This window comes from Sphaerodactylus townsendi, linkage group LG01, assembly GCF_021028975.2.
Source record: "Sphaerodactylus townsendi isolate TG3544 linkage group LG01, MPM_Stown_v2.3, whole genome shotgun sequence".
Taxonomy (NCBI): Eukaryota; Metazoa; Chordata; class Lepidosauria; order Squamata; family Sphaerodactylidae; genus Sphaerodactylus; species Sphaerodactylus townsendi.
Genome location: NC_059425.1, coordinates 13,064,464 through 13,091,313, shown reverse-complemented (window position 1 = coordinate 13,091,313; position 26,850 = coordinate 13,064,464). Strand labels below are relative to the sequence as shown.

The window sequence follows — 26,850 nt, the reverse complement described above, 5'->3', positions numbered from 1 at the left end:
CCATGGTTTCTCTCTTGGAGACAGTGCAAGGCCTTTCTCCCCTCCTCAGTTGAGGCACCCCCAATTTTGATCTTCAATCTCATCGTGGTGGTTCCTAAAGGCACCCCCATTTTGGAGGACGTGAAGGCGCCGTACGATTTCCTTGCCATATCTTCCAGAAAGTGCATCTGATTGTTAACTGCCAAATGATGTACTGGTTAGGAGCCAGCGTGGGTTCTAAATCTGGAGAACCGGGTTTGATTCCCCGTTCCTCCACATGAGTGACAGAGGCTTATCTGGTGAACCAGATGTGTTTCCGCACTCCTACAGTCCTGCTGGGCGACCTTGGGCTAGTTACAGTTCTCTCAGAACTCTTTTAGCCCCACCTGCCTCGCAAGGTATCTGATGAGGAGAGGGGAAGGGAAAGGAGCTTGTAAACCACCTTGAGTCTCCTTACAGGAGAGAAAGGTGGGGTATGAATCCAAATTCTTCTTAAGAGTGGAGAATGGAGGTGTGTGAGCTACAGTGGTGGTGGGGGAACCAAGAAATCCCCCCTCCCCATCCTTTCTCGCCTTTAGTTGTGGTAACTGAGGCTGAGGGCTTCTCTGGGATCTCTAAGCTCTGCAATGTCAAATGACGGCGCAGGTTGCAGGAAGCGATGGCAGGGAAAATCTTAGAATGGGTCTAGATGAGACTCTGTTGTAATTCCATTACAACCAAGCAAGAATTCAGAGTTGAGGAACAGCAAAGGCCAGTCTCCAAAAAAAAAAGCAACCTTCCAAGCAGGGTTGCCAACCTCCAGGTGGTATCTGGAGTTCTCCCAGAGTGAGAACTGTTCTCCAGACTAGAGACATCAATCCCCCTAGAAGAAATCGCATCTTTGGAAGGTCGGTTCTATGCCGTTATACCCCCTTGAAGGCTCCCTCCACACTTAAATCTCCAGGAATTTCCCACCTGGAGTTGTCAGCCCTGCTTCTTGAAAGCTAGCTCCAAAAGGGTCATTGAAGCAGATCACAGATGGAAGAAGAAGTGGTGTTTGAATTTATATCCCCCTTCCCCCCCATCCCCACAACAAACACCCTCTGAAGTGGGTGGGGCTGAGAGAGCTCCGAAGAACTGTGACTAGCCCAAGGTCACCCAGCTGGCATGTGTCGGAGTGCACAAGCTAATCTGGTTCCCCAGATAAGCCTCCACAGCTCAAGTGGTAGAGCGGGGAATCAAATTCAGTTCCGCAGATCAGAGTGCACCCGCTGTTAACAACTACACCACGCTGGAGCAAATGCTACTGATGTTTGATCCACAGGTCTAGCTAATGTTCAGCCCACATCCCTTTCCCCTAACTAGGTTGCTGGACCATCCGTCTATCTCCAAACTGGCTCCCATCTCTTATTTTCGTTCTTTCTTTTACCTAATTTATACCCAACCTTTCTCCCCAGCAGAGATCCCCAGTGGATTACATTGTTCTTCCATTTTATCTTCACAATGACCCTGCGAGGTAGCGTCAGAGGGTTTTACTCTCAAAAGCTCACACCCCCAAATTCGGGTTGGTCTCTAAGACGCTACTGCGCTCGATTCCTGCAAGGTCAGTTGCGTGAAACAAATGCGACCTGCTCAAAGTCGCCCAGCAAGCTTTCATGGCTGAATGAAGATTCGAAGCTGAGTGTCCCAGGTGCTAGAAGAAGAAGAAGAAGAAGAGGAAGAGGAAGAAGAGGAGGAGGAGGAGGAGGAGGAGGAGGAGTTTGATTTATATCCCCCTTTCTCTCTCCTGCAGGAGACTCAAAGGGGCTGACAATCCTCCTTTCCCTTCCCCTCACAACAAACACCCTGTGAGGTGGGGTGGGGTTGAGAGCTCGAGAAGCTGTGACTAGCCCAAGGTCACCCAGCTGGCATGTGTGGGAGCCTTTACAGGCTAATCTGAATTCCCCAGACAAGCCTCCACAGCTCAGGCGGCAGAGCTGGGAATCAAACCCGGTTCCTCCAGATTAGACACACGAGCTCTTAACCTCCTACACCACTGCTGCTCCTTGGCTTTCTCAGCCCTCAAATGGGAGGGTCTAGCCTGTCTGGAGAGATTGGTTTTCTTTGAGGGATTTTGTGGTGGCTTTCCTGGATTCTTAGTAAGGTTACGAAAGATGTATTTTTGTGGGGAAAATACGTAATCGCTCCCCTCCCCTCCCTTTCATTTCACCTTTCCAATTACACAAGACAAGCAACATTGTACTTCTATTAAGGACGTTTACTCTTGTGAATAACATTTCACCACAAACAGGTACAGGATGAGGTATCCGAGGAGAAAAAACTTTGGTATAAAATGTACAGCTTTTTTTTTCCCCCCCGACATTTTTCTTCCTTTTTTCTCATTTACAGGCAAAAAAACCCCCCCAAGAACAGAACAAAAGGACTTTGGTTTCTCTCTTCTTTTTTTAAACTTAGCACAGTTGACAAACAAAGAAGAAACATTCAGCTTATTAATATATCGTAATGCACTGCTTTGAGTTCAAAACATGAGCACGCCACTCAGCTTGGCCTTGAGGGGCAGTGGGGAGAGGGAAGCAGGGCGAGGGGCATCCCAGCGTTTGCACAGAGGGTCTGCCAAACTGGAATTGCTCTTGTGGCGACAACTGGGAGACCCCAACCTTTTGGAACCCGTAGGCCGCTTTGGACTTTGATTCACAGTGAGGTGGGCTCGGCCACAAAATGGCTGATGAGGGTGGAGGATCCAGCCCCAAATGACCTTCAGTCTCACTGTGAAGATCCTTGTGCGAAGGCTGCTGCCAAAGTAATGCTTTTTTTAAAAAAAATCCACAAAGCTGACCAACTTTCCAACGGCCGGTCAGAAGCTTTGCGGGGCAAAAGCCCTACCTAGCCCCCTTTGCGGTCAAAAGCCACTCGGCGAGCGCCACAAACCCCACAGGCATGATGTTATGGGCTATATATTTGCTTCCGAATGGAGCAGGTGAAGGTTTCCCCCATCTGCTCGCAGGGAAAAGCTTCCCCGGTTAATTTTTGCAGATGAGTCTCCTGTTGGAGGGGCAGGAGCGAGGCAAGAGGGAAAACATGGCCGCCTGCTCGCACGCGTTCTGGTTATTAACTGCCTTGTGACGTAGTCTCTTGAATTTTTTTTTTGATAAGTCCTTGTTTTTTATGAAGAGGGCTGGAGTTTTGGGCCTAAACAAACTTTTTCTGGTTCGGTGGGTGGGTGTTTGTTGCAGAGGGAGGGGAAACAAGTACTGTCTTATGAGGGGAGGGGCGGGGGGGGGGCAGCAAATCATAGCCAGGGGAAAACGAATCTGCCCTGTGAGAGCCACTGATTTCTCATATGACCTTCCTCTGACACCTCAAATATCTTGAAAAACGGCAGAATCAACACAAATGCCACCAAGAAGAAGAAGAAGAAGAGTTTGGATTTATATCCCCCCTTTCTCTCCTGCAGGAGGCTCAAAGGGGCTTACAATCTCCTTTCCCTTCCGCCCTCACAACAAACACCCTGTGAGGTAGGTGGGGCTGAGAGAGCTCCGAGAAGCTGTGACTAGCCCAAGGTCACCCAGCTGGCGTGCGTGGGAGTGCACAGGCTAATCTGAATTCCCCAGATAAGCCTCCACAGCTCAGGCGGCAGAGTGGGGGATCAAACCCGGTTCCTCCAGATTAGATACACGAGCTCTTAACCTCCTACGCCACTGCTGCTCCAAGAAGCACCCCAAGAGAGGTGAGAGCACCGCTGTTATGTCTCTGCATGCTTTGGAGGGGGTGCAAATTGGGTGCCAGCTCGGACCCTTCCTAAGCAGGCAGTTGTGCCTTCACCCAGTGGCAAAAGATGCCCATCCCTGGGCTAAAGGGATCAGATACAAATACTTGAAGTAAAAAATGGACTGGCAGGCTCCTGCATTACACTCAAGGCCGCTAACCAAGAGAAAATGCAGACAACGGAGAAAGTTTCCTGCCACTTGGAGGAAACTGCTCAAGGGATGCTGTGGAATCTTTTTAAGGTTTCCTAAGAAAGGTCAGCTGGACCTCAGTTGGATTGGAGGCTCTTCGGGGAGGGGTGGGGGGTCTGCCAAGATGACTTCTCGGTTTGTGCTCCAAAGCAGCTTGTAATTTTTTTGTGGCCGCCGTTTTCGCTGCAGGGCGGTTAGACTGTTTTTTGCAGCAAAACTACCAAGAGCGCCGAGCAGCTGCAGCCAAGCTGGGCCTCGGTGTGTGCTCCATCCATTCACGCTTCCTGTTTCGGGCAGGAAACACCAGCAAAGCTGCCAAATGTGAGAAACGACCCTCAGTTATTGTCTTCATTAAGCATTTGCAGATATTGGTTTCCCTTCACCGGGTCTCGCAATGGGTTTTATTGCTGATTCCCGTGGGGCAGAGATGTCACCTGAGCAGGTGTAGCATACCAAGAGGGTGTCATGAGTTCACAGGTAAGAGGTGAGTCCTGACAGGTTATGGGATAGCAGAATTGGTTTACTGACTTCATTCATACGAGCCTTTCTCCCCAATGGGAACGCAAACCAGCTTACATTGTTCTCCCATTTTATCCTCACAACAACCCTGTAAAGTAGGTCAAGGTGAGAGGGTGTGACTGGTCTAAGGCCCCCCAGCGAGTTTCCATAGCAGAGCGGGGATTCTTTGTTACTCTGAACCACTCAGAATGGCACCTGCTCTTTGAGGGGTCATCAACATTATGTAAGATGCAGCAGACCCTCCATTTAGCCAGTTTTTTTTAAAAAAGAGCAATTGAAATGGTTTGTTTTATCGAACATTTGCGCCTCAGAGGTGGTTTTGGCTTGCGCTGACACAACCATTTGTCAAGATTGTTGTGGTTGGGCAGGAAGCTGATCTGCAGTTTTGTCGTTAAACAAGGCTTTACAGCATAGGTGTCAAACTCGCGGCCCTCTAGATGTTATGGACTACAGTTCCCATCATCCCCTGCCAGCATCATGCTGGCAGGGGATGATGGGAACTGTAGTCCCTAACGTCTGGAGGGCCGCAAGTTTGACACCTGTGCTTTAGAGTTAGTCCTTCATTGGTGTTTTAAAACCAAAGATTACCTGCTGTAGCATGGTGTTTCTGGAAACCAAAAGCTCACATTTTGGGGGAAGGGAATGTTAGACCTTGATTATTTGCAGGGAAAGGCATCGTTTATGTTCTCTCTGGAACTATGTGTCTAAAAGAGGGGTAATCCAATTCTGGTGCCCCAGATGTTCATGGACTACGATTCCCATCAGCCCCTGCCAGCATGGCCAATTGGGAAATCGTAGTCCATGAACATCTGGAGCACCAGAGTTGGATACCCCTGGTCTAAACTGAGGGACATAATAGTACCACTCTATTCTGCATTGGTCCGACCTCACCTGGAATCCTGTGTCCAGTTTTGAACACCCCAATTCAAGAAGGGTATGGACAAACTGGAACGGGCCCAGCGGAGAGCGACCAAAATAGTCAAAGGTCTGGATTCCCTACAAGGAGCAACTTAAAGAGCTGAGTATATTTAGTCTGGAGAAGAGACGGTTAAGAGGTGACATGATGGCCGTGTTTAAATATTTGAAGGGATGTCATGTTGAAGAGGGAGCAAGCTTGTTTTCTGCTGCTCCAGAGACTAGGACATGGAATAATGGATTCAAAGTACATGGAGAGAGATTGCACCTAAAAGTTAGGAAGAACTTCCTGATGGCCAGGGTGGTTTGACAGTGGAATACGCTGCCTCCTTCTTTGGACATTTCTAAACTGAGGCTGGATGACCATCTGTCAGGAGTGGTTTGATTGTGTGTTCCTGCAGGGCAGGGGGTTGGACTCGATGACCCCTGTGGTCTCTTCCAACTCTAGAATTCTATGATTCTACATTGTATGATTAATTCTGCTACTGAAAACGCCCACTTCAGATCGGAGCATGTTTTTAACCCTACATCAACCACATGTTGTGAGCCAGTCTTAGCAGCAGGGGCACGACACATGGGTCTCTCTGCCAGGGTGGCAGAGATGGAAATGCTGCTGACCAATGATGGAAGTCAGATGTGCGCTTGAGAGGAGAGGCCAGGCGCATGGTGCGGTCAGCATGGAGGGTGGGTGGGGGAGTCTCTCTTTGGAGCCTGAACGACAGCGTCCAGCATGGTAGCCTTGGTTTTGATTGTGTTCAGCATCCTAAAACATCAAACACACCACAGGTGAGCTTAGACCACACACATTGCTAGTTTTGGAACTGTGGGTCCAACTAATGGTGGAACCCATGGCGGACACGCCCCGTAACAGTTTCTAAGAAGGCTAACTCTTCATCAGCAAGTCTCTCCCTCACGTCCGCCACCAAAAAAAAAAAAAATGAAATTCAGGAAAATAATAACTGTGGTCACCAAAATCTTGAGGTTGCCTACAGGTAACACTGACCTTTTATGTGCTTTGTAATCAGCAAACGTAGATTGTTGCTTACACGATTTGTGTGGCACTGGAATAACCTCAAACATTTATTGGTGAAGTGAAAAACGTATGGCTACAGGTACATCTTTGCACCGGGTTAATATATTAGGGGGGAGGATTTAAGAGGGATTTATTTTTCGTTGCAAATGTATCATTCCAAGCCCACGCTTGCAGAGAATGCCAGTGAATTCGTAGAGGTTGTAAAGTAGAAATAACATCATTTAGAACTGGAAAACTGCCTTTTTCTGTGTCTCTCTGGGCCTCCATTAAAGGACCTTCTAGACTTCTAACCCTGTGGCTCACTCACTAAAGTGCATTTTATTAGTAGCATAAATGTGGTACGGAGGGAAGGGGGAAGAAAGGACGATTTTTGACAATCGGATTGAGGCCCATTGTCCATTTCAGCAAAGCAGGGAAGCCATGACCCCCTTTGGCCAGAGCAAGCTGAGCGTTCCGACACAGAGTACTTCGAAAAGCCATGCAAAACAAAAAAAAAAGTATATAGAAATATAGATATATCACGGCTCACGCTCCCACGCATTCTCGACCACATGCACACCCACGCAGACGCACGAAGACTTGTTTGCAAAATGAAAAGAAAATCTTTGGTATCTTTTGGTGCAAGAGACAAAGTGAGGTAGAAGTTTTTCGGCGATTTCAACATATTTTCAGACGGTGGGAACACTCAACAGGAACGGGGGAAGGAGGCAGTGGCTAGCAGAGGGAGCTTTGGGGGGAAGAGAGGGGGGAGGACCAAGCCGGTGTCTGCACCCACTGGATATGTGGCGGCGGCGGAAGCCAGTTCTACAGAAGCAAAGCCGGTTCTGGTAACCAATGAGGTCAGGGTTGCTCCGCATACCTGTAATATTTTGCATTTGGATCCTACTTCAGGGCAGTTGGAAGCCTTTTGCAGACCGAGTCTCAACCATTACACCGTTCCTGTAAGCGGGGACCAACCCTGAATTGAAGACTTCGATTCTGGACTCTCCTGGGCTTCCAGTTAACAAGATTATCAGTTCACATCTGGAATTACGACGGGAGGGTGGCAGAAACCTCACCTCTCTCTTGTGACCGACGCATATTAAAAATCCACAAAATGCACCCTGATGCTATTTTTTTTGGTTAACGTTTCCTTTTCAAGTAAGGACTGGACTCTTGCCGTGGAAAAAAAAATATTCTGACCTGTCTTCAAAAGTTCCAGACAAACTCCCAAACCTTTTTCCGACCTGTTCTCAGCATCACCCAAAATGCTGTTGTTGCTCCGGGGGGGTCATCATTTTAGGATCCTGGCAGTGGAAATCTAAGGGGGCAGACACTGATGCTTGGCCGTGGGCACAAAATATTTTGGAAACTAGCTTCTTGAAGTTCAGAAATACAGGTGATAAAATTACCTTGCAATAGGAAAAAACAGGCACAGAAATTTTTGGCCTGTGTCTTTTTGGAAGAGCTTTCTGACAGTGATCCCCTTGCGCTGAGGTTAGACACAGAAAGAGAAGAAGAGTTTGGATTTATATCCCCCCTTTCTCTCCTGCAGGAGACTCAAAGGGGCTGAGAATCTCCTTGCCCTTCCCCCCTCACCACAAACACCCTGAGAGGTAGGTGGGACTGAGAGAGCTCCGAGAAGCTGTGACTAGCCCAAGGTCACCCAGCTGGCGTGTGTGGGAGCGCACAGGCTAATCTGAATTCCCCAGATAAGCCTCCACAGCTCAGGCGGCAGAGCTGGGAATCAAACCCGGTTCCTCCAGATTAGATACATGAGCTCTTAACCTCCTACGCCACTGCTGCTCCCTAGGATCAGGACTAGAACTGTTAGGATCAGGCACCGTGGATCCATTTTGCTATCAACAGCTCCTTCTCCTGGTGTGAGGAGATTTCTTCTGATACGTTCAGAAGGAGGCACCTTGCAGCAGGAGAAAGGTAGTCCACAGGATCCACGTCTTAACCAGGGTATTTGGAGTCATCGTATCTTGCACGACAACTCATGAAACTGCCTCATACGGAATCAGACTGTCAGACTATCAAGGGAAGAATTGTCCACTCGGTCTGGCAGGGCGTCAGGCTGAAGTCTTTCACAATACCTCCTGCTTGCTCCTTTCCATTGGCAATGCCAGGAATTGAACTTGAGACCACCTGCATGCTAATCATGCGCCCTACCGCTGGGCCACTCCCCTCCCCAAGTGTTCTGATTGGACCTCCTCCCATTTTGCTTTTGCTTGGGGTCAGGAATCCTGTGATTCCTTGGTATTGGCTGTGATTGGGTCTTTCAGCTCTTCCCGGAGGAACGACACTGAGCTCTTGCTCCTGGAGGCTGGCCGTTGCGTCTCTGCATGTTACAGCTCTGGAATTGCCTCCTTCCTTCGGAATGGGAGTGGCGCAGCGAGGATGGGTACTTTCCCCTTTTTCACAAGTAAGTTTTTTTCTGGAGTCTAACCTGAATTGGGTCTTGGAGGAGGGTAAAGCGGGTAGACCTCGGTTCTCTAACGTTTATGAAATGCTGGCTTCTTCCCTGGCCGAGCATCTGTGAGTCTGTTGCCATTCAGTGATGATCCACAGCTCCCATAAGTCCCTCCCTCTCTTCCTTTCATGTCCCCCCAAAGCCCCCTGCGACCCTCCCCTCTTGAGAAGCCCCAGCCTGTCTGGCTTCTTTGAAACTGCAAATGTCAAAAGGACCATCAAAGTCCTTCTTATCCTTTTGAACATCTGCTCGATGCTCCAGAGGGTCTACAGCACATCAAGCACCAGGAGGGAACTGGCCGGAGTCGTCACAAAGGTTAGCTCATGTATCTTAAGTCCCCAGCGGAGAAACAGGCAGGGGCTGGATGGAGTAAAGGTCATCCGGGGTACCACAAGCGAAGCACTTTGCATCTCGCATTGAATTGATGGAAGAAGAAAGAAGAGTTTGGATTTATATCCCCCCTTTCTCTCCTGTAAGGAGACTCAAAGGGATTTACAATCTCCTTTCCCTCCCTCCCCCCCACAACAGACACCCTGTGAGGTGGGTGGGGCTGAGAGAGCTCCATAGAACCGTGACTAGCCCAAGGTCACCCAGCTGGCACATGTTGGCGTGCACAAGCTAATCTGGTTCCCCAGATAAGCCTCCACAGCTCAGGCGGCAGAGTGAGGAATCAAACCCGGTTCTCCAGATTAGAGTGCACCTGCTCTTAACCACTACGCCACACAAGGTTTGAGTCCAGTAGCACCGTACAGAGCAAGGTGTGAGTCTGGCACAGACCAGGAAGATATTCAGGACATGGCATATGGAGGGCCAGTGCTCTCTTTGTCAGATGTAAGGAGATCCTCGAACTCTTCTACCACAGTCAGAAGTGGGAGGGGCGTTCCAAAGAAAGGAGCCGGGACGCAATCTAGCTAATCGTGGCCCTTTCCACACAAACCTTTCAAAACATTTTGAGGCAGGAAATAAAATGTTTCCTCCGTGGAATTCCACGTCATTTCCCCCCCCCCCCTTTTTATGGCTTGAAAAAGTTTTATTTCCAGCCTCAAAATGTTTAAAACGAATCCCCTTTTAAAACGATTCTTTGGTAGGAAACGTCTTCAAAACGGCTTCACTCCCTGTGCGATCTAATGACGACGTTTCCCACGCCTCTGTGCCATCCCCGAACTTTCTCCTCAGTGCCATTTTATTTATTTTTATTGTTATATTTATAAACCGCCCTCCCCCGAAGGGCTTTTATCACATTGTTGAGCTCACTCTGTTCCCCCTTTCTCGTTTTAATTCCTGTTTGTTTTTTGAATGGGGGGGGGAGATTAAAATATTCAAAGCATCAAATATACAAGGTGTAGAAAACCACAGCTAGGAGCAGCTAATAAGCACTGAAGCATCAAATCAACAAATCAGTCCAAAAAAAAGGGGGAAATCACAAAATGGCAGCCAGGAATCGTTTCGAGGTGGTGCGTGTGGACAAATATCATGGCAAGGGGAGGACTGAAACATTTTACAAACGTTTTAGTCGATTTGTTTGGGAAAGGCTTGCATTTTGCATGGTACCTGTGCATCACAACCCACCTCTCCCATCTTCTGACTGGAATATAAGGGCTCATTATTTGCATCTGATGAAGCGAGCGTTGACTCTTGAAAGTCTATACCCTAAAACTATTGTGGATTTTGAAGGTGCTACAAGACTCAAATCTTGCCTTTTTAACACAGATGGGAGTTGCTGGCTCCAGGTTGGGAGATTCCTGGAGGTTTGGAGCCCCATCCAGAGTGGTGGTGGTGGGGGGGGGGGCTGAATCTGCCTGTGGGAGCAGCATTTGGCTGCACTGGCAGATTCACCCTCCCCGGGGCAGCTACCCTGGCAGATTATACCACTGATGTACAGTCGCTGCAACCCTCCTGGGCACTGGAATGCGTTGCTGGACTTGGCACCAGTGTCCCAGCTTCCCCGCTGCCACCGCCGGGGTGGGCTGGGAACACAGGTGGGTATTTGGACATATGCAACCTTAAAAGATGGCGTACACCCATTAATTCCAATCGAGGCTTCCCGGCAGCGGGGAGGCATTTTTGCATTTAAAGCCTCACCGTGCCACCAGGGAGTTTCCGTGGGAGTGGCGGTGTGGCCACCGCACTGTGGCCATGTGCCTAATCCTGCAGGTGGGGCTGTCAATCATTAAGGTGCCAATGGGCTCAAACGTAGCTGTTCCAGCAGAATGGAGTGAACGGGCTGTTGTGGGCTTTCCAGGCTGTGTGGCCGTGGCCCAGTAGTTTTTGCTCGCAATGTTTGGCCCGCATCTATGGCTCGCATCTTCAGAGGCGTACCACGGTGGTATCTGTTTCTCCCCGTGGCAGTGTGGAGTGCCTATGAGGCAGACCAAACATAGACCCCACCGCACAATCACTCCACGCTGCCATTGCAGAGCAAAACATCCCAGCCTGACATGCCTCTGAAGATTCCAGCCGTAGATGTGGGTGAAACATTAGGAACATAAACGACCAGGCCACGGCCATGCAACCCAGAAAACTCACAACAGCCAGCTGCTACCAGCCATGAAAGCCTACCACAATAGGTAGAACGAAGTTACATTGGCCAGACTCTCTGTTCGCCAGCTCTGTGCCTACAGCCTTCCTATCGTCCTTCATCAACTACTAATTCGTCCCTCTTGTCTTAAGGACCGGTTTACAGGACAAATGTAAACAAATGTATTGAGACTCTCCTACCTCCGCCCAAACAGCCTGCTTCAGAAACGCTCATCTTCTAAGGGTGTCAAGAACTATTTCTGATGTGGGATCCTTTGTCACAGAGTCATATTCTGCGTTTACTCCTTGGTGGAGCAGTGAAACCAGTTTGGAAACCGGTTTACGGTTGCGTCTGCAAGCACGCCCTTATAAAGGAACCGGCCGGCATTAGGACCTTTCCACACCCCAAGCAAAAAGTCGAAATTCTGACCCTGGCTTTTTCTCTCTTTTCAAAGAAAGGGCATATAAGAAGAAGAAGAAGAAGAGTTTGGATTTATATCCCCCCTTTCTCTCCTGCAGGAGACTCAAAGGGGCTCACAATCTCCTTGCCCTTCCCCCCTCACAACAAACACCCTACGAGGTAGGTGGGGCTGAGAGAACTCCGAGAAGCTGTGACTAGCCCAAGGTCACCCAGCTGGCATGTGTGGGAGTGTACAGGCTAATCTGAATTCCCCAGATAAGCCTCCACAGCTCAGGCGGCAGAGCTGGGAATCAAGCCCGGTTCCTCCAGATTAGATGCACGAGCTCTTAACCTCCTACGCCACTGCTGCTCCTATATAAGACGAGACATTCTGTTTTTTATAGCAAGGAAAGGGCCCTACCCACTGGAACCTGCTACCTCTGTTGCCAACTCTGGCTGTTGGAATTCCTGGAGATTTGGGGATGAAGGCAGGGGACGGTTGGGTTTGGGAGAAGGGGTGACTTCAGTAAGGAAGCGATGTCATAGAATCCAGTCGCCAAATTGTTGCAATTCCAGGGAAACTGCAGGCCACACCCAGAGGGAAGCAACCCTCTGAGGCATGCATTTGGTTCCTTCAGGGTAAGGCCATCCTGTTTTCCCTGGCTTGTCACCATATAACACAACTGACCTGGTTATTGCTATGCCGGCTCTTGACTAAGCGCTCCAGGACACAAGAACATCCAGGGATGAACCAGATGTTCTACTCTGGATGGGGGATTGTAGCCGGCAAGTGACTCATGCAGAGTGCAGCAGGCACCCTCCTCTTCATAAGTGGGTACTTTGGGCTCACAGGAGCCATTCGGCCATTTTCTTGGTTTCCTCCCTCCGGGCACATCAGGCAGTTCTCTGAGTAATGCAGCCCATAATTTGCTTTAAAATAATGGAGCAACAAGATCTGGAGAGACCGGATTCTATGGGGATCGTCGTCCCAGTTGCCAGCTTATGCCCCAGCCCCTGCTCCTCTGCCTTTCAGGTGATGCAAAGTTCCACCTGCTCATTTCTGCAGCTCAAGGTGCTGATAAAGGCACAGAAGTTATCCCGGCCAACTGGCCCGTTGGCAGCCCTCATCTCAGCAGCCTGACCTAACAACGGGACTCTTGTATCTTTAAGAAGAGCCAAAGCACGTGAACAGAGCTGAGAAATCAGTGGGAAACGCTGGGTTGTGAGATCTGGCGGATTGTCATCTCTACCTCCTCTCTGTGTTGCTTCTTATGAATTTCTGTCACCCTGCCAGGAAACTGAGATCCCTTCCACACATGCAGCATAATGCACTTTCAATCCACTTTCAATCCACTTTGCAGCTGGATTTTACTGTGCGGAATAGCAAAATCCACTTGCAAACAATTGTGAAAGTGGATTGATAGTGCATTATTCTGCATGTGTGGAAGGGGCCGGAGTTGCCTCTCTCTGCAGGCCAGCCACTGAGTCGAGGGCTCCATGCCATTCAAGGCACGCTAGGGCTGCCAACTCCAGGGAGGGAAATTCCTGGATATTTTGGTGGTGGAGCCGGGGGGAGATGAGGGTATAATGCTGGAGAGTATCTACCCTCCGAGGCTGCCCTTTTTGGCAGGGGCACTGATCTCCAACATCTGGGGTTCAGTCATCATTCTGGGAGAGCTCCAGGCCCTGCCTGGATGTTGGCAACCCTACACAGAGCCCCCTCTCCAAAGCAGTCATTATTCCCCCTTGGAACCATGGAGAGCAGTTGTAATTACAGCAAAATTTCAGCCCCACCCCCACCCCCCCAACAAGAATGTAAAGGCTACTTGGGGGCCTGCGTAAAGTTTATCCAGACTGTTGTTAGGGGGTTGTCCTCGGCTTCCAGCTTTGCCTTTCTTTCGCCCAAGACTCGGCTGCCCCTCTGGCCCGGTTAAGCCGGGTCGTCTGCACACGCGCGCTCTCTCTCCCCATGCCAGCCTCTCACCACTAGATGGCACTGCCTCCTCTGCAAGCGCAACAAAGCCCCGGTTGCAAAAGGGGAACGGAGCAGAAGCGAAAGTTCACAAAGAGGTTGTCGACCCCTCCCCCCCCCCGATCCTGCCAAGTCTCCCTGTTTCCTTCCACAAAGGGGAGACGCTCTATTTCTATTCCTGATTAACTATTATTAGCATTATTTACGTGGGTGCAAACCCCCCCCCCCCCCTCGGAGTCCCAGGTCACCTCGCGGAGGGATCCGGTTTGGGAATCCGGAGCAGGCTTAAATCCAGAGCGGGGACGCCTCGCCCCAAAACGTGGTCGGCCAGGCGCCGTCCCGTCCCGCCATCTTTGGTATCTGGAGGGTCAAGGGGAGAAGGGTCAGCTGGGGGGGCGGGGGGGGGGCGGGCAGGCGGTCACGCTTTGGTGCAAGTGACGGCCGAGGTGGCGCTGGAGGCCGAGGACGGGGAGCGGCCTTCGTCCATCCATTTGTCCAGGCTGCGCCGCCGGGCGTTCATGAAGAAGTTGCTGACGGTGGAGAGCTCCAGGCCCAGCTGCTGCGCGATGGTGATCTGGAGGTCCTTGGAAGGGCGCTGGTTCTCGTGGAAGATGGCGTGCAGCGTGCGGCGCTGGATGTCGGTGAAGACCAGCCGGTGGCGCTTAGGGACGTGGTTTCGGTCGGCTTTGCTTTGCTCTTGCTCTTTCCTTTTGCAGGCTGAGGAAGAGGAGGGATGGGGGAGGGGAGGAAGAACAAGAAGAGTTGAAGAGGAGGGCGCCCAAGAAGAACCTGTCAGTCACTCGCGTTCATTTTGAGCAGCAGCAACAACAACATCATCATCATCATCATCATCATCATCATCATCATCATCATCATCATTAAAATGAGTTTGGATTTCTATCCCCCCTTTCTCTCCTGCAGGAGACTCAAAGGGGCTGACAATCTTCTTTTCCTTTCTCCCCTCACAACAAACACCCTGTGAGGTAGGTGGGGCTGAGAGAGTTCCGAGAAGCTGTGACTAGCCCAAGGTCACCCAGCTGGCATGTGTGGGTGTGCACAGGCTAATCTGAATTCCCCAGATAAGCCTCCGCAGCTCAGGCGGCAGAGCGGGGAATCAAACCCGGTTCCTCCAGATTAGTTACACGAGCTCTTAGCCTCCTACGCCACCAGGCCTGCTGGATCAGACCGGAGTCCATCTCATCCAGCCCTCTACCACTCGCAGCGGCCCACCCATGAAATCGAAAAAGACACATTTCCGGTCACTTCGCCACATGCGGTTATCGACTCGATGGGGTGACTGACAGGCCGGACGAGAAATGTCCAGCCCCACAAGTAAGTGTGGGGGAAACGATGAAAGAGGTTTATGAAATGATGCGCAAGATGGAGAGGAGGGACAGACGGAACTTGTTCTCCGTATCCCAAAATACTGAAACTCGAAGACAGCAGATGAAGCTGACTGGCAGTAGAGTCAGGAGAGACAAAAGGAAACTTTTTTTCCTCAGTGAGTGACTACAGCAAAGAAGAAGAGTTTGGATTTATACCCCCACCTTTCTCTCCTGTAAGGAGACTCAAGGCGGCTTACAAGCTCCATTCCCTTCCTCTCCCCACAACACACACCTTGGGAGGTAGGTGGGGCTGAGAGAGTTCTGAGAGAACCGTGACTAACCCAAGGTCACCCAGCAGGAAAGTAGCAGTGCAGAAACACATCTGGATGTCTGTGGTAGGTGGGCCTGAGAATTCCGAGAGAACTGTGACTGGACCCAGGTCACCCAGCTGGCACGTGTTGGAGTGCACAAGCTAATCTGGTTCCCCAGATAAGCCTCTGCCACTCAGGAGGAGGAGGAGTGGGGAATCAAACCCGGTTCTCCATATTAGAATCCACTTGCTGTTAACCACTTCACCAGCGCTGGAGGATAGCCAACGGAACAGGGCTTTAAAAGGAAATCAGACAGATTCCTGGAGGAGAGGTCTATCAGCCATGGTGACTAAAGGGAACCTCCAGATTCAGAAATAGTCAACTCCGAATCCCAGTGCCAGGAGGCAACTTCAGGGGAAGGCCTTGGCCTCCATGCCCTGTAATTAGATAGCCAATTAGATTGGCCACTGCATGAGGTGGGATGCTGGTCTAGATGGACCCTCTGATGCAGGGGTCTTCAAACTATGGCCCTCCAGATGTTCATGAACTACAATTCCCATCAGCCCCTGCCAGCATGGCCAAGTGGTAGGGCTCATGGGAATTGTAGTCTATGAACATCTGGAGGGCCGTAGTTTGAAGACCCCTGCTCTGATGCAACAGGGCTCTTTTTATGTTCTTATTACACGGGTGCCATCAAGTCTCAACCAACTTCTGGTGACCCCAGCGAGAGACTTTTAAGGCAAGTGAGAAGTGAGAGAGGCTTCTCCGCAGTCTTCTTCAGTGGTCTCCTGTTCGAGCTTTCCTGCTTAGCTTTCAAGATCTGTTGAGGGTGGACTATATACCATGCGACTGTGCCTCCCTCTTGACCCATAACAGAGGCTTAATGAGGGGAAATAGGCGCTTCTTAAGGAAAAGAATAAGAGTTTGGATTTATAACCCCGTCTTTCTCTCCTGTAAGGAGTCTCAAGGAGGCTTACAAACTCCTTTCCCTTCCTTTCCTCACAACAGACCCCTTGTCAGGTAGGTGCAGTGGTGGAGCTACAAGGGGATGTGGGGTGCGCCGTGCACTGGGCGCATGCCTGGGGTGTGTGGAAAATCGCCCCAGGCCCCTCCCTCTTCCCCCTGTGGCGCCCCCCCTGCTGCACTCCCCACCCCCCTTCCCACAATTACCTTAGTTCCTTTCCTTTTCCTAGAACTTTTTCAGGCTGAAAAAAAGGCCTGTTCACAGTACAGGCTAAAAATGGCCTGAGGAACTACAGTTCCCAGGAGACCTTGGGGCTCACAAGGTCTCCTGGGAAGTATAGTTCCCATCAGGCTGTTTTTACTGTGAACAGGCCTTTTTGCAGCCTGAAAAAGTTCTAGAAAAAGGAAAGGAACTAAGGTAAGTGTGGGAAGAGGGGAAGGGGGGTGCCACATGGGGGGCCGTGGGGGGCGGAAAATATAGAATGCACACCAGGTGCAGTTTGGCCCAGCTACGCCTCTGCTTAAGAGTCAAACCTGGTGAACTACTTCTGTTTGTCTCTTAGTCGGCGAGCTTATTTCCCGTCCATGTGTCATGCTGATCTCCACCATTAAGAAAGAGCTGTGAAGTATAAAGTGCAATATTCATTGGGTATTGTTATTTGTTATTTTTAAATTGCCACTGAACTTTTTGTTAGTAACCACGTGGGGGTTGTTTTTCCTCAAATGTTGCCCTTCAAAGCAGCTTAGAAGAATTTGTGGAAATGCCGCTTTCCTTCGTGCTTTTAACAACACGTCCGCTCAAAACAATTCAGGATAACAATTTTAATTCTGAGAGCTTTCCATCTAGATGTTTTTACCGGCAGTACAGGTTGTTGTTCAGTCTTCCATTTTATAAGGCAATATTATTTCTGGTTATTTTAAAGGGGAAATCCTACGAGGTTGCAATAGTTTGGTGACAACTTGACTGCGTTTTCCAGCACTCCCACATGTGTCTACTGGGGGGAATTTCTTTGAACCCTGTCTCTCCAGACATCATCAGAAGAAGAAGAAGAGGAGGAGGAGGAGGAGGAGGAGTTTGGATTTATATCCCCCCTTTCTCTCCTATAGGAGACTCAAAGGGGCTTACAATCTCCTTTCCCTTCCCCCTCACAACAAACACCCTGTGAGGTGGGCGGGGCTGAGAGATCCTGAACCGAACTTCACCAAACCTGGGTGGTATAATTAGGAGAGTCTCCTAAAGATACCCTAAATGTTTGGTGCTGCTAGCTTAACAATTGCACCCCTGACAGCAGGCACCCCACAAATTTCCCCACATTCTCCTTTTAAATCCACCCCCTTCAGCATGGATTTAAAGGGAGAATCTGAGCTCCTCAGTTTACAAGAAGAAGAAGAGTTTGGATTTATATCCTCCCTTTCTCCCCTGTAGGAGACTCAAAGGGGCTTACAATCTCCTTTCCCTTCCCCCCTCACAACAAACACCCTGTGAGGTGGGTGGGGCTGAGAGAACTCCGAAAAGCTGTGACTAGCCCAAGGTCACCCAGCTGGCATGTGTTGGAGTGCACAAGCTAATCTGGTTCCCCAGATAAGCCTCCACAGCTCAGGCAGCAGAGCTGGGAATCAAACCCAGTTCCTCCAGATCAGAGTGCACCTGCTCTTAGCCACTTCGCCACTGCTGCTCCTAACATGGCTAGAGTTGTGATCCTTTTGGGAAGGGCTACTGAAATGATGTAAGCAAGAACGTTTGAATACATAAAAGCACCCATTAAACATTAAGTATTTTGTAACTATGTACTGAATTGGGATAGCCCCAGATACGCCTCTGCAAGAGGCCGGAAGTTGCAAGGAGAGAATCTGGCATTTCCTAGGCCAGTGGTTCTCAACCTGGGGGTCGCGACCCCTTTGGGGGTCGAACGACCCTTTCACAGGGGTCGCCTAAGACCATCAGAAAACGGTCTTTTTATATTTGATGTATATACCAATTTTATGGTTGGGGGTCACCCCAACGTGAGGAACTGTATTAAAGGGTCGCGGCATTAGGAAGGTTGAGAACCACTGTCCTAGACCTTAGAAAAAGATATTTATACAATTTCCAAAAATATGATCTACATTGAAAACATAAGCTGGCACTTCATAGGAGTTCAAAATTGTTCATACAAGAGATCAGTCAGCTGGTTAGAAATTCTTATAGAAGTCTCAGGTAATTTTGAACTCCTATGAAGAAGAAGAAGAGTTTGGATTTATATCCCCCCTTTTCTCTCCTGTAGGAGACTCAAAGGGGCTGACAATCTCCTTGCCCTTCCCCCCTCACAACAAACACCCTGTGAGGTAGGTGGGGCTGAGAGAGCTCCGAGAAGCTGTGACTAGCCCAGGGGTAGGGAACCTGCGGCTCTCCAGATGTTCAGGAACTACAATTCCCATCAGCCCCTACCAGCATGGCCAATTGGCCATGCTGGTAGGGGCTGATGGGGAAATGTAGTTCCCTGAACATCTGAGAGCCGCTATGTTCTCACTACCCTGGACTACAGCCTAAGGTCAGCCGGCGGCGCGGGGAGTGCACAGGCTAATCTGAATTCCCCCAGGTCGCTTATGCACGCTCCAAATACTCTGACGTCTGGGCGTAAAACGCCTCCCTTCAGGTCAGCCGTCAGGCGGCCGCTGCTGCAACGCAGCAGCGCGCATCTCGAATGCGCCTCGCAGGGTTAGCGTCTCATAGGTCGCTTCTAAACAACAACCCTTTAAAGGGTTGTTGTTAGAGGGATGCTTCCGGCGGATGCTGGCAAGTAATCAGCGCCCGCAGGGAAGACGCAATTCTTCCTTCCTTCCATATAACGTTTGGTATTGCCCGCCATTACCGTCCTCCGACTTCCAGGGTCGGAGGGCAGCGCATGGGGCTGGGCACGCCCGCAAGCAGGCTTAATTTGAGAAGGACACGCAAGTGGGAGGGAGGAGGGGAACAGGCGGCCCGTGTCGCCTTCGCCTTCTGCCGCCTTCGCCTGCCGCGACGCTTCTGCGCGAAGAGCCCGCTCAATGCCGCGAACTCGCCGGGCGTAGCTTACTGGAGGCCGCGGTATAAACGGCCCCAGATAAGCCTCCACAACTCAGGCGGCAGAGGGGGGAATCAAACCCGGTTCCTCCAGATTAGAGACACGAGCTCTTAACCTCCTACGCCACTGCTTCTTCTGCTCCTATGAAGTTCCAGCTTATGTTTTCAGTGTAGATCATATTTTTGGAAATGGTGTATATATATATCTTGAATACATTGTTGGTAACTTCATGTGTTCCTTTCTATGCTGCTTCCCCCTGTGCATTGCGGTTTTTTTGCCTCGGTTGGGCTGTTTGTTCGATTTCCACCTAGACCAGGGGTAGGGAACCTTTAACACTCAAAGAGCCATTTGGACCCGTTTTCCACGGGAAAAGAAAACACTTGGAGCCGCAAATAATTTTTGACATTTGCACAAAAATAACAAAGTACATAGGGTTAGCTTTTAACCTTTTACTCTGCTCTTCATTCTGAGAAGCTTGATGGATGCTCACCTGCTGCTGCCTGCAGGGTGGGCAAGGATGGTGTCGCTGCTCGCTCGCGGAGCCATTGGTGCAAGGGCAGAAGACGCCCGCGAGTTTCTCGGCCGCAGGTTCCCTACCCCTGGACTTAGACTCTTAAGCAGGCTCCACCCACATTAAACTCTACAGAGGGTGTTGGGATTTTTTCAAGTATGTCACGAGCCTCGCTATGAAAGGGTTAACCGTTTGTATGTGAACAAGTTGCAGAAGTCACCGGTTACGACCTGATCTATTGATTAGCTATTGGTGAGTCAGATAGCCATTGCTGACACGTTAGTGTAGTCTGACCAGACGTCCCGCTTTTGGCGGGACAGTCCCGCCTTCAAACAAATTGTCCCGCGGGTTCTTTAAATTGTCCCGATTTTTGGGAGGCTGCCGCACTGCCTTCTGGGGCGCAAGGCAGTGCGCTCAGCTTCTCCACCGCGTGGTAAGGGCTGGTAGAGACGGCCTTCTGGGGCTTGCCGCTTCAGGTGGGAATCGCGCCCCAGAAGGCAAAAGTGCCCTCCCTAGCGCTCCTGTGGCGTGCCTCAAAGGGCTGCCTACCCCCCGTCCCGGTTCACAAAGGTGACCATCTGGTCACCTTACGTTAGTGAGAACGTACAACTGAAGTTATAAAGTTAACTCTGTTTATTGTCAAAGGCTTCCATGGCCGGATTCAGCGCTGGGTTGCTAATGGGTTTTCAGTTGTGGTTGTGTGGCGTAGTCGCAGTGGTTCAGGATCTTGTTCCTAACGTTTCGCCTGCATCAGTGGCTGGCATCTTCGGAGGTGTAACAGACTTCCCTCTGTGATACACCTCTGAAGGTGCCAGCCACAGATGCAGGCGAACGTGATAGGGAACAAGATCCACCAGACCACGCCACTAGCGAAAAACCAGCTTTCTTCAGATAACTGGTTTCTTTGAGATCACCAACACCATCACCACCACCACGACAACAAGACAGCATATAGGTTCCAAGGTGTAACCAAATGTGCAGTAATGTAGGTGTGTAACAGGAAAGAAAGGATTTCTTATTTTATCTCCATGTAAGCCTCCCTTTATAGTTAGTAAACTCATATATAAAAAGCAACTGAGAGTAGGAGGCGTAGGAGGTTAAGAACTCGTGTATCTAATCTGGAGGAACTGGGTCACTAATTCCCAGCTCTGTCGGGCCTCGGGAGTTGTGGGAGGCTTATCTGGGGGGAATTCAGGATTAGCCTGCACGGCCTTCCCACACACGCCAGCTGGGTGACCTTTGGGCTAGTCACAGCTTCTCGGGAAAGCTCTCTCAGCCCCACCCACCTCACAGGGTGTTTGTTGTGAGGGGGGAAGGGCAAGGAGATTGTCAGCCCCTTTGAGTCTCCTACAGGAGAGAAAGGGGGGATATAAATCCAAACTCTTATTCTTCTTCCAAACCCAACAGCGGAGAAACAAATCCAGTTCACCAGGTAAGAGTTCGATGCTCATGTAGAGGAGCAGGGAAGCATTTGGGAGGAAATTCCCCCGGGGCAGCTTTCATTGGCGTAGTACTGCAGCCAGGAGGGATGTTTGAGCAATGAGAACAGTGGCAAGCGAAGCCCCTCCCATCCCGCCCTTGTTGAGGGCTGTTCTCCCTGCAAAGTGTGGACAAGTGACCTGTTGAATGTCCGCCTGTCGATTCACCATTGATGGCCCAGGAATGAGTCTGCCCGAGAGACCCCTGTGCTGGCTGCATCCCAGCAGATGTCTTTATTTTATTTACATTATTTATCGCCTGCCTTTCTCACATGAACTTAAAGTGAATTACAGCATAGTGTCAATAGATGGGACAGTCAATAAACAATGCAATAGGATTATTGGGCTTCACCCCAACTCGAAGTGAAGCAAAGAAAAATTATTGGAATCATAGAGTTGGAAGAGGCCCCAAGAGCCATCAAATCTGACCCCCTGCAATGCAGGAACACACGATCAAAGCACTCCCGACCTATGTTCATCCGGCCTCTGTTTAAAAACCTCCAAAGAAGGAGACTCCACCACTGTCCAAGGCAGTGAATTCCACTGTCGAACAGCCTTGATGGTCAGGAAGCTCCTCCAAATGTTTAGGTGGAATCTCTTTTCCTGCACCTTGAATCCATTACTCCGTGTCCTAGTCTCTGGAGCAGCATTAATGTGATACGTGGTGGAAACAGTGCAGTCACTGCATAGTTGGATTCTAGTTTTTGCAAGCTATTCACAGCAGTATAGGTCACCGTCCCTAACAATTTTTCCAAGTATCTTTTTGAATCATTTATAGTACAGTACAACTTGACTGCCTGAGTAGAAACCCCCTCTCGAATAGCTCAGTTTTGCAAAGTTTGCAGAAAGCTAGTAGAGTGGAATCTCGCCGAGACATACCTCTGAAGATGCCAGCTATAGATGTGGGTGAAACATTAGGAGCAAAAACTAACAGGCCATGGCCACACAGGCCGGTAAACCCACAATAACCACTTATACCAGTGGTTGTCAACCTGGGGGTCGGGACCCCTTTGGGGGTCAAACGACCCTTTCACGGGTTTTTCGCCTAAGACTCTCTGCATCAGTGTTCTCCATCGTTAATATGGATAAATGTTAGGGGTGGGGTTACTACAAAATGAGGAACTATATTAAAGGGGTCAATGCATTGGGGCAAGGCGTTGAGAACCGCTGACTTAACGGGGACAGAAGACGACGACGGATTTGGATTTATACCCTTCCTTTCTCTCCTGTGAGGAGTCTCAAGGTGGCTGATAAACTCCTTCCCCTTCCTCTCCCCACAACAGACACCTTGTGAGGTAGGTGGGGCTGAGAGAGTTCAGAGAGAACTGTGACTAGCCCAAGGTCACCCAGCAGGCTCCATGTGGCGGAGCAGGGAAACAAACCCAGTTCACCAGATTAGAGTGCACTGCTCGTGTGGAGGAGAGGGGAATCAAACCCGGGCCACCAGATTAGAGTCCACCTCCTCTTAACCACTACACCAAAGGTGATCTCGCAAATCTGAAGGTCAAAGGCCACGGAGGGCTTAGTGTGCATCTTTGATTGTCCCGTCTCTCAACCCTTTTGCCAAGCTTCCGTGCAAACGTTGCTGCAAACTGTGAATGCCAAATACCGTCTTCCCGCTCATGAGAGAACGGGAGGGCCTGTCCGAGAAACATGGCGGCTGCTGCTGCTGCTACATGAGTCGGCCCACTTTTCTCCTCTTGGACCGGCTGGAACAGAAAAGAACAAACATTTCCAAATTTGCTGCCCTAGCCGGGGGATGACCTTACAGAGGGGAGCCTTGCTGAATCTTGCTTTTATGGCTGCACTTAACTGCGTGGAGGGAGGGGAGGAGAGGCGCATGGAAATTTAATGCCAAATCAATAGCTCTGGTGACTGAATTCTTCTGTCTTCTTTTTGGTCTATCCGGCCCTCCTTGGAGAGAAGAACTTCCCTGGTCAGGAGCAAGTAGAGTTGCAAAACTGCGGCCTGAGAAATTCATGGAGGTTTGGGGGCGGTGACTGTGGAGGGGAGAATTTGAGGGGAGAGTTCGCTTGGGTTGATTCCATACAGCAAATGGCGTAGTGGTTAAGAGCAGGTGCGTTCTAATCTGGAGAACCGGGTTTGATTCCCCCGCTCTGCCACTTGAGCTGTGGTGAACCAGATTAGCTTGTGCACTCCCACACACGCCAGCTGGGTGACCTTGGGCTAGTCACAGTTCTCTCTGAGCTCTCTGAGCCCCACCTACCTCACAGGGTGTTTGTTGTGGGGGGAGAGGAAGGGAAAGGAGCTTGTCAGCCCCTTTGAGTCTCCTTACAGGAGTGAACGAGGGGATATAAATCCAAACTCTTTTTCTTCTTCTATAACAGACGTTATAGAATTTTTAAATTTTCCTGCAAGACATACGTAGCTGCGCAGCAATACGGGAATGGACCCCATCCCCCATTCCGATCATCCCACAGTCCAGTCAGCCACACCTACGTAGCTGCCATAGGTTCGCCACCACTGCTCTGGGTGTTGGTAATACCACCTAGAGTTGCCATCCTCCAGAAAGGGCCTGGAGGGTCTCCTGGAATTACAACTGATCTCCAGACTGCAGCAATCAGTTCCCCTGGAGAAAATAGCTTCTTTGATAGATGGGTGAAATGGGCTCAAGGTGCAGGAAAACAGATTCGATCTAAACATCAGGGAAAACTTCCTGACAGCAAGGTGGAACGCACTACCTCGGAGTGTGGTGGAGTCTCCTTCTTGGGAGGTTTTTAAAGAGAGGCTGGGTGGCCATCTGTCAGGAGTGCTTGGATTGGGTGTCCCTGCATGGCAGGGGGTTGGACTTGATGGCCCTTGGGGTTTCTTCTGACTCTGTGATTCTATTATTCTATTTGTTGATTAATGAGACTCGCCATGCCTCCCTTCCTAGGGGAGAGGGAATTTTAAATGTGGAACACTGGGCGCCAATTAACTATTAACTATTTATTAATTATATCTCAATCCATTGAGACTGTGCAAACCAAATTTCTGGTCTTATCGCTGCTTTTAAATGTTTAACCTGTTTTATACTGTCTTTTTACATGCTGTACACCGCCCAGAGCCCTTCGGGGATGGGGCGGTATAAAAGCCTGCCTGCCTGCCTGCCTGCCTGCCTGCCTGCCTGCCTGCCTGCCTGCCTGCCTGCCTGCCTGCCTGCCTAAATAAATAAATAAATAAATAAATAAATAACTTAATTAATTAATTAATTAATTAATTAATTTATATCCCACCTTTCCCAACCAAGGCTCGGCTCAGGGCAGCACACATACACATTTAAAATGTTCTATAAAATCAATATAAAGCCAACGGATTGACGTCTTAACAAAATTAAGACAGCAACAAAACAAACCTACACCTGGGGAAAGCATCCAGCTCACCTCAGGCCAGACCCCCATTTTCCAAGCGTGGGAGGAATTAAGGGGGGCTAGATAGCGAAAGCACGTTGGTGGTTAGAAATTGGCCTAAGTCCAGGCGGGATAAGTAAGGGGCCAACTGCCCAGCTTGCTCGAGATGTTAAAAGACGACCCTTGCCATATTAGTGACTTGATAGGGAGGACTCCAAAGTCACATCCGGGCTTTTAATAGATGCGGCTGGATGTAGTGCCGCACCGTCAAATGTTGGCAGTTAGAACAGAGGTGGGATCCAGCAGGTTCTCACAGGTTCCCGAGAGTAGGTTACTAATTGTTTGTGTGTGCCGAGAGGGGGTTACTAATGGGTGATTTTGCCACGTGATTTTTGCCTTAGTTACGCCCCTCCTCTCAGCAGTAGCACGCAGAACTGGAAGCAGTCTAGCAGGAGGTGCACCGGCGTGGGTGGCAGCCTGCACCTGCGTGCATTCGTTTCCCGCCCAAGGACTGGCGCAGCGGCTGCATCCTTGCCACAGCCCCGCCCAGCAATGCCACGCCCCAGGAATGCCCTGCCACGCCCCCGTCGTGCCCTGCCCAATCCCATTGGCGCTACGCCACTGTTTGAATCCCACCACCATGGGAACCTGTTACTAAAATTTTTTGATCCCACCACTGAGTTAGAAGCCCCCCGCTGGGCCGCCGCCAACCCAGTCTTCGATGGATTCAATCTCAATCTGCTCTTTCCCAACCAACCAGCCATGGCCTCTAAACACTGTGCCAGAACATCTGGGGTGCCGTCCATCCGTCCATCAACTGAACAAGGGGACCATTTAAGGCCGGGCTCCCGTGGCCCTTTCTTACACACCCAGGAAATAGCGTTCAGTCACCCCTTTTGGGTCCAGGGAGGCATTTTCCTCCAGGCCTGATTGGTTAGGGATCCTGAGAGTTTTGCCCTTCCTTTAGGAACAGGGCAGGGATCTCCACAAGTGGAAGTTATGAATTTCTGGCATTGCGCAAGGGGTTGGGCTAGATGACCCCAGAGTACCCTTCCAACTTTTATGACTGAGCACAATCATTATATGTTCAGAGGGGGTCTCTGTTCATGACGTATTTGAACAGAATTAACCCCGCACAGAGTAGATGTGATTGTATATATTCGTAGTGGCGAACCTTTGGCACTCCAGATGTTATGGACTACAATTCCCATCAGCCCCAGTTGGCCATGCTGGCAAGGGCTGATGGGAATTGTAGTCCATAACATCTGGCGTGCCAAAGGTTCGCCACCACTGGTATATATACTGGAGGTGGGAGTGGGGGGTGGCCTGCAGAATACCCAAATGGTGGATGGAGAGGAATCTCTTGTGGAATCTTTGGCCCCCGCCGCGGTGCCTTCAACCGCAGCACAAGGCGCAGGAAGTAGCAGCTGTTTGGGCTGCTGCATGTAAACGACACCTTCTCCTAATAGCACAAGAGCAAACTTGGTGTCTCTGGCATCTTCAGAGGCATGTTAGGGTGAGACTTGTTTCTCTCCACAGCGCAGTTACCAAGACATGCCTCTGTAGATGCCAGCGATAGGCATGGGTAAAATGTCAGGAGCAAAGATTACCAGACCCCGGCCAGGCAGCCCAAAAAACCTACGACAGCCTCCTGAGCCAGCATGGTCTAGTGCAGTGGTGGCCAACCTATGGCACGTGTGCCAGAGGTGGCACTCAGAGCCCTCTTTGTGGGCACGTGCGCCGTTGCTCCAGTTTGGCCACTCGGCAGTGGCACAGTGCCAAGGGGGCGAGGGGTGCGTGATGCACTGGGCATGTGCCCCTGCGGGAGTGTGGCAAGGGCATTCCAGGGGTGTGACAGGGCTAGGGTGTTTCGGAGCAGGGCAATGTTCCGGGGACGTTCCAGGGCAGGGCGTGGGCGTGGCAGGGGCACAGGGTACACTCATGCCCTGGATAGAATTTCCCCTTGCTCCGCCCCTGGCACTCAGTCTCTAAAAGGTTCGCCATCACTGGTCAAGTGGATAGTTTGCCAGACTAGAATCCTGGGAGACCCAGGTCTGAATGCCCAGTTTTGCCATGGAAGCTGACACTGGGTGGCCTGAGTCTCACCTCAAACTAGGGGTGTCTGCCTCCATGTGGGACCCGG

At 50.4% G+C, this 26,850-nt stretch overlaps 1 protein-coding gene across 3 annotated transcripts in view; it reads right to left on the bottom strand.

Annotated features, from left to right (window-relative positions):
* Positions 1–5,270: 5,270 nt before the first annotated feature.
* LOC125441251 (hepatocyte nuclear factor 6-like) overlaps positions 5,271–26,850 on the bottom strand; it is a 47,663-nt gene continuing 26,083 nt past the window's right edge. For 2 of the 3 annotated variants that reach the window (XM_048511718.1, XM_048511729.1), the window contains one exon: positions 12,109–14,442. In XM_048511718.1, coding sequence (XP_048367675.1) covers positions 14,144–14,442 — 299 coding nt within the window. In that variant the 3' untranslated portion in view covers positions 12,109–14,143. Of the gene's footprint in view, positions 6,112–12,108; positions 14,443–26,850 lie in introns of those variants that run through there. The other variant, XR_007245806.1, reaches the window with a different exon arrangement.